Here is a 14,014-nt window from a genome sequence, read left to right as displayed (position 1 = left end):
GTTCCAAAACTTTTTCGGGGTCATTGTCGTGCTGAAAGATGAAATTCCTCTTCATCTTTCTAGCAGACACCTCATGGTTTGGGCCAAAACTGACTGGTATTTAGAACTGTTCATAATTCCCTCCACCTTGACTAAAGCCCCTGTTCCAGCTGAAGAAAAACAACCCCAAAACACGATGCTGCCACCACCATGCTTCACCGTGGGTATGGGGTTCTTTTGGTGATGCGCAGTGTTGTCTTTGCGCCAAACATACCTTTTGGAACTGTGGCCAAAAAGTTCAACCTTGGTTTCATCAGACCATAACACATTTTCCCACATGCTTTTGGGAGGGCTGATGGTTTGTTTTTTATTTTTAGCAAAATTTAGCCGGGCCTGGGTGTTTTTCTTTGTAAGAAAAGGCTTCCGTCTTGCGACCCTACCTCATAGTCCAGACATATGGAGAATACGGGAGATTGTTGTCACATGTAGTACACAACCAGTACTTGCCAGAAATTCCTGCAGCTCCTTCAGTGTTGCTGTAGGCCTCTTGGCAGCCTCCCTGACCAGTTTTTGTCTTGTCTTTTCATCAATTTTGGAGGGACGCCCAGTTCTCGGTAATGTCACTGTTGTCCCATATTTTCTCCACTTCTTGATGACGGTCTTCACTGTGCTCCATGGTACCGTATATCTAATGCTGTGGAAATGTTTTTGTACCCTTCTCCTGACTGATACCTTTCAACAATGATGCTTTGTAAGCTCTCTGTGAACCCTGGCTTTTGCTGGAGGATGCAACTGAGTAAATGTCTGAACTTTATTATCAGAGTCATTTTAATTGATGGCAGGTGTGAACCCAAAAAGACTGAATGCTTTAATTAAATCAAAAGGTGCTTTAACAAAATATTAAAGGGTGTGCACACTTATGCAACTAGTTTAACGTACGTTTATTTTTTATGCTTTCCCCCCTAACAGATTGGTTTGTTTTTCAATTGAATTGTACAGGTTGTAGGTCACATTAAAGGTGGGAAAAACTTTGAAATGATTTATCACGGTCTCATTTTTTTACATCAGAAAAACCGATCATTTTAACGGGGTGTGTAGACTTTTTATATCCACTGTATTTCTTATAGTAACACGTTGCAGCGAGCAATGTTGCCTGATATATAGAGATAACACTCAGTGCATGCTGTGATAGGAAAATAATCAATAAGCTGGCCTACTTAAGCAGAGTCACTGTTACCATACCAAAGTGTATTATTTTCCTAAAAGAGCATGATGTAGCCGTCTTATACCACGGCAATTTGCAAACATTTTTTAATTAACGGACGTTTTATCTGTTTATCATTACGCAAGGTCTTTAAAACAAGTTATTTCCTGTTATCACTTATGCTATAACGGTTGTAAACAGTCGTTCTTTCACCAGACTCTTTTGTCTATTTATTGAAGTATAATTAATAACACAAAAACACCAATAAACTATGAAGTGCAACGTCATTTATCCTGAAGAATTTCCTATGTCATGTCGGAAAGCTTACTGGCACTGGAGACTCCTTCCATAAATGTTAGATAAACGTTTCCTTACAGAAAACTTCAATATAATCACAATTTTTTTTCCTTTCTTATATACCAAAAAAAAGTGTGTTTATTTTTTATCTTAATCTTAGATTACATGCAGGTTGAATAAAAACAGTTCTTGGTTGTGGTCCTTCCCGTTTTGATTTTCAACCTCAGAAAAGATGGCATGCAGAGATTCAAAAAGTATCAAAAGTTTTCATTCCCCCTACACACTGGAAAGCAGCGTGTCCTTGTGGAGGTTTAAAAAAGGCAGGTAACGCCTGGGTCAGCGTGTCCAGCTGGGGAGATGTGAACGGAGTGAACAGACCAGGCAGGCTCGGGAAACGTAGCGCCGCCTGTCTTTGGAGATTAATGTTGGTGTGTATGGCTTCCGTACAGCCCACAATGAACTGGTGGCATTTCCTGAAGTCTAAGCCATTAGTACATGACAAAGACCAGCAAGTAGGTGGCGAGGACAGCTAATAGATTTACTGCGGAAATGATTCCAGAAGACAAGCGCCAACATTGGCTCGAATTATTTCAACAACTTGTCTCCTGTACGTAATGAATTTCATTAGGGTTGAAACTCATGATCCCAGTCTTTTACTCCATCATGATGGTATTTAAGCCCTGTGTTTTGGGGAGTCACTGAGTCTTGAGGAACCTGACAGCAAGAGGGAAGATGTTACACAAAAACACCAGATGCTCCAGGACCTTCTGCCAGATGGCAGAGGAGTAAAATTTCTGTCAGAGGTATGGACAAGGTCATCTACAATACTGTTAGCTGTACTACAAACACCGCCTTACGGTTGAAGTATCTGTGCTGAATGTTATCGATGAAGTAAAAAAGAGGCCAGGATAATGTTCTCAGCCGTCCATGTCATGATTTTGTGGTCTGTTCAGTAAAGCTACGGTCACACTACAGCTCACAATGCTTTGCGATGAGGAGTTTTGGTGGCGATGCATAGCGAAGGTTCCCCGGGCTTTGGGAAGTATTCGGAAACCAATCTGCAAGTATTCGGCAGTTTGCAGGCATTGAAATTTTTCATGACGTTTTTGGCCACTCATGAAGCGGAGATGCACCAAAAAACAACTCATGAAGCTTGGAGAACATTTGCTGTGCATCACATGATTGGTGGTGACACTGCCAATTTTTCAATGCCAAGTATTCGCAAACCCATCGCAAGCTGTCGTGTGACCAGGGCCTAAAGTATTTTTGAAGTAAAGTAAACGTAGAAACCTGCAACAAAATGTCCACACAACATGTGATAAGCATTTTGTAGATGTAAGGGAAATGCTTTGTAGTAAATTGACGCTGGTGAGTAACTTGGTGTTGCACAATGTGCACACGAAACAAGCGGTTTTTTTTATTTTATTTTTTTATTGGAGCCAATGATGGCTCCCAGGCTTGTAGTACTCAAGTCCAACTCGTGCCCTAATTTTAAGGACTCGTGACTTGACTTGGACTTGAGCACTGATGACTCGGACTCGTGCATTAACTGCATTCGGACTCGGATTTTTTCTTTATTTTTTGGAACATACCATAATAATTTGGCATTAGATATATCTTCATTAATTTTTATACTAATTTCGTCCAAGAGTGTCACACTTGCGCACCAGATAAACTCTCGGGGGCCCTCCAGACAGCGCACGTGCCAAGCGGACTCTTGTGCGTGCCGTAAACGACTTGCACCTGCACAGGATTAAGGCGCAATCAGTGCACCTGTATAAAAACTGTGAAAACACACTTACTTTGCGAAGTATTGAGTTGTGTTGCTGACACATTACTGAGCCTTATTTCCTTGTTTGGTTCCCTGATTTCCTGTTTCTCGTCTTTGATTCTGCTGAGTCTATGAAAGCCTGTTTGTGCCTTGCTTGACCTATCGCCTGTTTCACCATTTTACGATTCTGCCTGCCGTTCTGGATTGTTTACCGTCTTCACTTGTATTAATAAACACACCTTCTGCACTCACATCCGTCTCCCAACCATCTCTGACAGAATACTTCACACTCCCTGATAAAGAGAAGCACATTCACCTGTTCATACGTCATGTTCAGGAACAAACTAATGTTAATGGCGCTAAAATAGCCACCGTCACATGGTGCGGTTGGAGTCTTGTTCTCGGACTTGAACACTGGGGACTCGAGACTGGACTCAGACTCAAGGTTTAGTGACTCGACTACAACACTGATGGCTCCATAGTGAGTGCAGGTTCTTCTTTTTTTTTTTTGGAATTTTCCCCTAAATTAGTCCTGACCATTTCCCACCCATCTCTCCTCTATCACATGACCGGTACCAACCAGGAAGGGTGAAGGTTATCATGTGCTTCCTCTATGTAAAGCCAGCCAGTTGCATCTTTTTGAACTGCTGCTCAGGCAATGCCAGGGGGCAGCGTAACACACTCAGGAGAAAACTATCCACCCACTTCTGCATGCATGAGCTCACAGATGCCTGTGACTGGTTTGAAGCCCGTGGCATCATCAGGATTCGGATTCTACAGATGATAGGGCAAAAGCTTTTCTGTTGCTCTTTTAGCAACAGTCTACACACCTCATCGAGCTGTTTTGGGGCCAGATTTTATTTAATTTTGGCCATATTTAGGGTAGATTAGATTAGATTAAATAAAACTTTATTGATCCCTTTGGGAGAGTTCCCTCAGGGAAATTAAGATTCCAGCAGCATCATTACAGATAAGCAGAGAAAAGAAATAGAGAAAAACTTCTAGATAAATTAAAATAAATTAAGTATTTACATGTACAAATATAAAAGAATAAGATATGGGGAAGGGGGAGGGGGGAAGGGGGGAGAAGTGGTACTACTTTGGACCAGGTAGTATTGGATTCGGGCCATATTTGGACCAGGTAGTAATTGATTTTGGTCTGTATTTGGGCCAGATATTTGATTGGTGCCATAATTAAGCCAGGTATTATTTGATTCTGGCCAAATTTAGGTCAGATGGCATTTTTTTCTGACTCTTTCTTCTCTGTACGTTAAGTACTGTTGTCCAGTAGCTTGGTAAGATATCTAGAGTTCTTCTAAGTGATGAAAAGAAAAAAATACCAAGTCACTGGAATTAGGGGAGGGGTGTTTCATCTAGGCTTCTTGTTTTGTGCTTTGAAACCCAACGTAGAAGTCATTTATCAAAGAGGGAAACGTTCCTGTCACAGACACATGGTGTTATTCTATAGGCAGTGATGGCCTGATAACCTGCCACATATGGTATATATCTTTGGTATCTAGAAAGTGATCAGGTTCCCCTGCCTTTCTGAGGACTTGAGGTGCATTGGTTCTTGTTCTCATTAACCCATAGTATTTTGAGCAGTGCATGTACCTTTGTGGTCAGCCATGGCTTTGGTAGCTGTGTGAGATGATGGTCATGGAGACCATATCCTTGCTGAAATGCTTTACTTTCAAGCGAATGTATTAATCTCTTCCTCTAACTTTTTCTCTTTCCTCAGACTCGGACGTGAGCATGCGCACTCTGAGTACGCCCAGTCCTGCTCTCATCCTTCCTCTGTCTTCGCCTGCGCTCTTCAATGGCTCCTCATTGTCCTTCACTCCCGAGACTGCTGGTCTCACTTATCCTCAGCGTGGCATGTGCCAATCCAAAGACCATCATCAGGGGGCGCCCATCGACATGCTGCCTGACCATGCCTTTCTGCAGATCTTCGCCCATCTGCCCACCAACCAGCTGTGTCGTTGCGCCCGAGTATGCCGCCGATGGTATAACCTGGCATGGGACCCACGGCTCTGGAGGACAGTGCGTCTGACGGGTGATGTAGCTCATGTGGACCGGGCATTGCGGGTGCTTACGCGTCGTCTATGTCAGGATACACCCAATGTATGTTTAACCGTGGAGATGGTGGTGTTGAATGGCTGTCGCAGACTGACTGACCGTGGCCTTTACACGGTGGCACAGTGCTGCCCCGAGCTGCGGCGCCTCGATCTGGCCGGCTGCTACAACGTGTCCAACGAGGCTGTGTTTGAGGTCGTCTCACGATGTCCTAATCTGGAGCACCTGGATGTCTCAGGTAAATATGATATAAGGGTTTTTTTTGATCTCATATATTTAAGTATTTTGTTGTTCTTTTGAAACAATCTTCCTTGGTCCTGCTCTTCCCTAATGTTAGCCACTGTGTCTGCAGTTGTAGGAGTGAATGTATCCATCAAACAAACATCATACACCCTCGTGGGACTCATTTAATGTGTCTTTAGTCCTTGATGTCTTTCTGCGGCAAGAAATTACACGTTCCAAGAGTTTGGGGATTTACAGATGTCTTTGAGTGAAAACCTAAAGGAAAGTTACTTCCACGAGAAAAAAGCAGGGCATGTGGATAATCAGCTTCCCACAGAGACAGAACAAAACAACCAAAAAAATGTCTGCTGTAGCTATCTGAAATGATACATGGCTGTGTTTATAACTTTAATCCTCACATAAATTCTTGTAATTAAAGAGCAACCGGTTTTATTTTTATTAACCGGTATTTTTTTTTTCGAGATCCTTATGCCTCCTCTTAACTGAATTCGAAATTCCTTGAAGCTGATAAGGCAGGAATGCAACCACGTAAACTCAGTAATATTTTACAAACTTACTGACCTACAGCAACCCTGTGAATGTACTGACTTGACTGTTCGTGCAAGTCAGAGGCAGATAATTCACACAACACACACGGTTCAGGCCCAGACATACTCAGGCATAAACACTGATGGATAATGGGAATATTAACCACATCCTCATAAACACGGGAACACATCTTCACTCAAATGCAGTTTCACTATAATGCACTTCACCCAGGTTTGTCTTCTGAAAAAAATTTACCTTTAAAATTTAGTCAAACTTTAACTGAGTCAAATAGTACCTGGCCCAAATGTGGTCTGAATTAAATATTACCCAACCCGAATTTTGCCTGAACCAAATACTATCTGGCCAAATATTATCCAAATCAAATATGACCTGTCCCAAATACAGCTAGAATCAAATACTACCTGGCCCAAATATGGTCTGAAGGAAATACTACCTGGCCCAAGTATGGTTTGAATCAAATCCTACCTGACCCAAATTTGGCTCGAATCAAATAGTACGTGGCCCAAATATGGCCTGAAGGAAATACTACCTGGCTCAAGTATGGCCTGACTGAAAAATTACCTGACCCAAATATGGCTTGAATCAAATAGTACCTGGCCCAAATATGGTCTAACTGAAAAATTACCTGGCCCAAATATGGCTCAAATCAAATCCTACCTGACCCAAATTTGGTCTGAATGAAATATTACCCTGTGGTGACCTGGCGACTTGTCCAGGGTGTACCCCGCCTTTCGCCCGTAGTCAGCTGGGATAGGCTCCAGCTTGCCTGCGACCCTGTAGAAGGATAAAGCGGCTAGAGATAATGAGATGAGATGAGATGAGATATTACCCGACCCGAATTTGGCCTGAACCAAATAATATCTGGCCAAATATTACCCAAATCAAATATGACCTGTCCCAAATATGGCTAGAATCAAATACTACCTGCCCCAAATATGGTCTGAATGAAATATGACTTGACCCAAATTTGGCTCAAACCAAATACTACCTGGCCCAAATATGGTCTGACTGAAAAACTACCTGACCCAAACATGGCTCAAATCAAATCCTACCTGACCCAAATTTGGCTCGAATCAAACACTACCTGGCCCAAATATGGTCTGACTGAAAAATGACCTGACCCAAATATGGTGAGAATCAAATCCGACCTGACCCAAATTTGGCTCGAATCAAATTGTACCTCGCCCAAATTTGGCTTGAATCAAATAGTACCTGGCTCAAATATGGCTAGAATAAAATCCTACCTAACCCAAATTTGGCTTGAATCAAATAGTACCTTGCCCGAATATGGTCTGACTGAAAAGTTACCCGACACAAATACGGTGAGAATCAAATCCTACCGGACCCTAATTTGGCTTGAATCCAATAGTACCTGGCCTAAATATGGCTCAAATCCTACCTGATCCAAATTTGGCTTGAATCAAATTCTACCTGGCCCAAATATGGTCTGAAGGAAATTCTACCTGGCCCAATTTTAGCCTTAACCAAATACTATCTAGCTAAATCCCATATCAAATGCTACCTGTCCCGAATACAGCTAGAATCAAATACTACGTGGCCCAAATATGGTCTGAATAAAATATAATCTGACCCAAATTTGGACTGAATCAAATACTATCTGGTCCAAATCAAATGCTCCCTGGACGAAATATAACCAGATGAAAATATTATCTGGCCCGTATACAGCGCAGATCAAAATCTATGCGGTTCAGATCTGGCCCAGATCAAATACTATCTGATTTAAACCCTCTTTGACTTTGTCTAGCGTATGCTGAACTAAACCTTCCACCAAATTCAACTTGACCCAAACACATCCTGAGCCAAGCACTGCTTCACCCAAACACAATCTGACTCAAGTTTAAAACAGCTAAGTGCACACACAGCCAAAAAGAGTCTGGTCCAAACAGATCGCTGTTTCTGCTCCATTTACTGCTCATCATGTACAGCAGCTGCATAGGTCTTTCTTACTGATAGATCATTCCGAAATATCCGCGACTTCCTCCTGGACCTGGGAAATGTATTAATAGCTCTTTCCGTCCGGCGTGCTCTATTCTCCGAGATGAAAATAAACCCATGCACGACCATGCCCTCTGACCTCAAGGTGCTTTGGGATCGTCTGCTCTGCTCATTAAGTGAAAAGACTCATTGAAAATTTCTCACATGAACGATTTTGTGATGAAGAGAGATTAAAACTGAGTTGCTTCTGTTTTTGTTTTTTTCTATTGGCTGCAGTCTGCAGGAGAACAACTGTCAGCTTTATCTCTTCTTATTTATTATATTTTGTTACCGCTATGGTTCGGATAAATCCTCCAGGCCATCCATCTTTCATTTGCAGACCTGAAATAATATCTGATGACTCTAAAGACGGAATTTATAATCCCTGTCGAGTCAGAAATTCAGAAAAGCTTCCTCCCCCTCCCCCTCTGTCAGACCCTTTCCTGGTGTTTTATTTCAGACTTCCTGCACTTCCTGTTGGAGTGCGAGGAACAAGTGGCGTCATTTCCACAAGTTCATGCTCTCCTGGAGAATCCATGCAGCATGGCGCCCTCTGTTGAATCATTTCTGCATTCTAAACCCCCCCATGCCTCGGTCCCTCCATCTGAACCTAACCTACAAAACATAACTCCTTTCAGATGTTTCTCTTCTTCAGATTTTTTTTAACACGGAGTTAACCCTTGGTGGGCTTTGTCTTTGTATCATCCACTCCTGACTGAACTTTTCTATCCAGACAGATTTCATACGGTAAATTAAACTGAAACGATACAGAAGGTGCTGCTGTCTCAGAACGCACGCAATACATTACGGCTTTCCAACAATAGCCTCCAGTGACTTATGTGAAGCAACGACTCAAAGAGAAACATCTGGAATATTCTGACCTGATTACGAACGCAAATTCAACCATCAATGAACCCTGACTGCAGAAGACATGGGATCTGTCGTTTCCTTCCTAACAAACCTCATCTTCCTTTCAGCTGCTTCAATAAACCATTACGACGGCGATCGATTCATTAAAATTAATGCTGTCGATGTATAACGGGGGCAGCACGGTGGTGTAGTGGTTAGCGCTGTTGCCTCACAGCAAGAAGGTCCGGGTTCGAGCCCCGTGGCCGGCGAGGGCCTTTCTGTGTGGAGTTTGTATGTTCTCCCCGTGTCCGCGTGGGTTTCCTCCGGGTGCTCCGGTTTCCCCCACAGTCCAAAGACATGCAGGTTAGGTTAACTGGTGACTCTAAATTGAGCGTAGGTGTGAATGTGAGTGTGAATGGTTGTCTGTGTCTATGTGTCAGCCCTGTGATGACCTGGCGACTTGTCCAGGGTGTACCCCGCCTTTCGCCCGTAGTCAGCTGGGATAGGCTCCAGCTTGCCTGCGACCCTGTAGAACAGGATAAAGCGGCTAGAGATAATGAGATGAGATGTATAACGGTAATTTGTCTCCGCACTTCTGCATGACGTTTCACTTCATATTGAATTATGTTTTTAACAGACATTTCCATCATTTCAATTCGGTAAATTTGCTACCTTTACAATTTCGGAATGAATGAGACCTCTACTGCTGTATGATGTAGTGATTCAGTGATGAGTGGGAAAAAAAACAAAAACTTTTCACGTCAACCAAATATACATAATCAGCTAAGGCATGCTAATTTGCTAATGCATCATTTATTTTTCTTCACATACTGTATATTGTAACGTGTGGCATTTGAAGGCTCAGTGTGTGTATTACTGGAGGAAAGACGGTAGCTACAGTTGTAGTCCAAGGCAACAGTAAACTGGAATTCATAACTAATTTTAGTTTTGGCTGGGTTCTTGCCCAAACTGATAATCACAAGTTTTTCTTTGGCTAATCAGACACAAGGTACACAAACCACACTTACCAGAGCAGTTAGAGGTTTGGTGCCTTACTCAAGGGCACTTCAGCCATTCCTGCTGGTCCAGAGATTCAAACCAGCAACCTTTTGGTCCCAAAGCTGCTTCTCTAACAATTAGGCCATGGCTTCACCATTTCAATAAACATCCATCCATCCATTATCTGTAACCGCTTATCCTGTGCAGGGTCGCAGGCAAGCTGGAGCCTATCCCAGCTGACTACAGGCAAGAGGTGGGGTACACCCTGGACAAGTCACCAGGGCTGACACATAGAGACAAACAACCATTCACACCTACGGTCAATTTAGAGTCACCAGGCAACCTAACCTGCATGTCTTTGGACTGTGGGGGAAACCGGAGCACCCGGAGGAAACCCACACAGATACGGGGAGAACATGCAAACTCCACACAGAAAAGCCTTTGCCGGCCACGGGGCTCGAACCCGGACCTTCTTGCTGTGAGGCAACAGTGCTAACCACTACACCACCGTGCCACCCTTCGATAAACATTCAACTAATATTAACTACAAACAATAAACAGGGATCCCAGCAGTAATTGAAAAAAATAGAGGAATGTAAGAAACCATCAGCAGGGGTCAAGGGCGCTGCAAGCCCCCTGAAGCTGTTGAGATTTTAACATGTAAAGATGCTATAGAACACATTTTTTACATAGATTTAACATAGAAAAGCAACAGAATTTAACAATAATGTGTATCTATTTGATGCCATATTTTATAATCAATGACATAAGTGGCAAAAAAAATTATTTATAAAAATTAGATGAAAATGTAGCTTTGAAGAATATACTTCTAACCCGGACACTGTTCCGCTATCTCTTTTATGGACGATATCTTTTTTCCACGACATATTCAGGGCTGTGAAATTGTAAATAAGAAATCTGAGGAAAAGGGGGGGTCTGGAGGGCACAGCCCCCCAGCATAAGCCGGACACCAAGCCATTTTAGGTGTTATATGGTGTATTCTGAGCATTTCCTGCAAGTAAAAAATTGATCTCAACAAGTAAATATTTGAATAGTCTTGGTCTTCATTTTGCCATCTAAAATACCTATCAACAGTTTTCTCTTTTAAAATGAAAGATCCATGTAAAATACCTTGAAATATCTAATAAGTGCCTATGTATTTTATCTCTTAATCAAAATAAAAGTAAAAAAAGTGTAAATAACAATTTAAAGAAATGTTAATAAAAGAAAACTTTGATAGGCCTTTCAAAATGTCTTTGTGAAAAATCATGCTCAATATTTAAGTGAGAGATACCTGTTGTCTTCCAAATTACACTTAATTCTTGTATTATGTCCTGGCTTTTTCCAAGAATCTGTCACAATGTCTCTTGTCTACAGAGCAAAAGTTAAAAAAAAACCTAATGTTTCTATTATTTACATCTTTTCTTTTACTTTTGGCTCCTTCTATTCCTCTTTGCATCACTCCCAGCTATTTCTTTCAATTCATCTTTCAGTAAGGCTATTAGTTATTAGTTCTATAGTATTTGCATTCCTCTATTAAAGCTATTTACAAAATGTTCATAGTCTGTCAAACAGCATCTAATGAAAGTCTTTTAATTTTCTTTTCTTTAACACCATCTCTTTCAGTTTTGCAAACTTGTTCTTTTCCATCTTTTCCTTCAGTCTGTCTGTGTGTTCTTTTCTAGCCCTCTTTGCATCTCTCTCAAACACCTCCTTAGCTTTCCTTTTTGATGGCATCTTAACTATGTCTGATCTTGCAGCCCAAAATATGTTCAAAAAACCCACCAAAATGCACTTGAAACCGCCCAATCTGGCAACACTGCTCCTGAGTCGCCGTCAAGACGTGTTCCACGTTCAGCTGGCATAAAACTCCGCGAGTCTGGCTGAGCCGCCGGTCTCGTGCAAGGCGATTAAAACCTATGATTAAAACCGACTAGACCCCCCCCCCCCCCCAATGATTTTTAATGCAAAAATAGACGTTTTGTGAAGATGATATTTTTCGCGACAGAATCCGTGGAAATTTCACAGCCCTGCATATTGAATTAAGTTCAACGCATTAGAAACAAAACCACGAACGGAGTTAAAACACATTTTCTAGCAAATGGGCACAGCCATATTGTTTTCTCGTTCTATCGCGTACAGTCTCGCAGTATTTACATCAATTTAACTTCCGAGTGTTCCCGAATGTCAACGAGAACAAACGAAGCTGACAAAAACAATCGCTAAACAAGCAAACCAAATCAGAACGTATTCTGCTGGTCATTTTACTTAAACATATTTTTTACGGATATACAAGAGATTAAAAAAAAACCAACACCACCACTTTGGCTAGAAAAATAGCGGAATTCCGCTAAATAGCGGACGTCTGGGATCCCTGAATAAAATAAACACTTTAGCACCTTAGCAACCACCTAGCAAGAGCGGCGCTGTCATACTCTCATTTCTTGCAAAAGTGCATCTCTAGTTCAGGTTACAGTCCATCTACTGCGTCCAAGTTCAATACAGAATTGACTTTATTGATTTATCATTGATTTTAATAACCATAATCAGTGGTGAACTGTTACTATTAGAGCTGGGACTTGAGCTCAGCCAAAACGTAGCCAGACACCAGAAAAGCAACAGGGCAAAAGATTTTGCGAGGGATTAGCGCCAGGCTGCCAGGTCGCTCTGTTGTGTGTAGCTGTCGATGTTGATTTTAAAAGTAACTCAGTAAATTACACAGTGAAATGAAAACTTAAGTCTGAGTGAAAAATACTGTGGCGAGCGAGTGTGCATGGAAGAAGAGTCTGGAGACAGAAATCTTAATTTCTCAGTCGTTAGCTTGTAGCTCTCGATAGATACATACATGTCAACCTTTGGTCAATCAAACCTGTATAACCAACCTCCAAAATCCGTATTTCCCTTATAAAATCCGTATAAGATGCAAATTAATATAATTTACCTAAAATTTGAATGATAATTAACAATGATATATCCCAGTTACTTTTTATTCAATATTAATAACAATAAACCTTCAGAATGAATACAAAGCTCCAATGTTTGACAAAAACACAAAGTGTCACTCTAATGTTCTGAATTGTACTCCATGACAGCTTTTTTAGCGCTCTGCACCAATACCTCACGAGGCTGCATGTCACAGCAAGTGTCTGTGTTGATCTTGCCGGAGTGCCCATTCAGAATCTTTTCAGTCGCTAGTGAAAGTCGCTCAGGCGGAAATACGCTTTCAAACAAAATGTTACTTCCCGGTTGTCGGGATTCTCGCAATGCGGTGTGCGCATGATCAAAAGTGGAACGAAGTCTCGCTACCACAAGATAATATGCGATTTCATAAGACTCTTTACTGGCTGTCTGTGGTGTACAGTACGTTTGTAAATGTTATGCGCTCTTTTATCATCATGGGAATTGATTATAGCTCTAAATAAATATTGAAGTTTTTTTAAAGAATCCGTATAACTTTATTTGTACGCCCGTATACTACATTTATTGAATCAAATCCGTATAAAATACGGACATTCCGTATAGGTTGACATGTATGTAGATAGCGAATGCTAATAAAGTGGTCAAGCCAGTGCTAACACTACTGATGAACGCTACACGGGCTGGAAGGTGACTTCACTATTGCACTGATGGTGCCGACTCGCAGTTAAGCTCACGTTGGCCTTCGAGAAGGCCGAGGGTGATCAATTTTTGCTCCCTCCCCCTATAAATCAAAATCTGATTGGTTAATCAGTCATCTATCACTTCCTACATAAAAACACACTCTATTTTAATGTTTTCAGGACAGTAACGCTTTCATTTCTGAAGCACATTTGATAGAAAACGAGGCCGAATTAGAATTAGAGGAGAATAATTATCATGAAATTAATAAAGAAGGCCCTGACGGTTCCCCTCTGTATATAATTGATTTCATGATGAGACTTTGCAACGAAACACAGAAACAGTAGGGTTTATTGGACATAGACAAGCTAACTGAGGGATAAACACAGAACGGGTGCAAACATTTGGGCGGCACGGTGGTGTAGTGGTTAGCACGGTCGCCTCACAGCAAGAAGGTC

The 14,014-nt window shown here is 41.7% G+C and overlaps 1 protein-coding gene across 1 annotated transcript in view; it reads left to right on the top strand.

Annotated features, from left to right (window-relative positions):
• fbxl7 (F-box and leucine-rich repeat protein 7) overlaps window positions 1-14,014 on the top strand; it is an 80,651-nt gene that overhangs the window by 62,617 nt on the left and 4,020 nt on the right. The window contains exon 3 of the mRNA XM_060905229.1: window positions 4,990-5,562. Within this exon, the coding sequence (XP_060761212.1) occupies window positions 4,990-5,562 (573 nt within the window). The remainder of the gene's footprint in view (window positions 1-4,989; window positions 5,563-14,014) is intronic.

The sequence above is a fragment of the Neoarius graeffei genome, chromosome 23 (genome assembly GCF_027579695.1).
Source record: "Neoarius graeffei isolate fNeoGra1 chromosome 23, fNeoGra1.pri, whole genome shotgun sequence".
NCBI lineage: Eukaryota > Metazoa > Chordata > Actinopteri > Siluriformes > Ariidae > Neoarius > Neoarius graeffei.
This window is presented reverse-complemented; position numbering and strand designations above follow the sequence as displayed.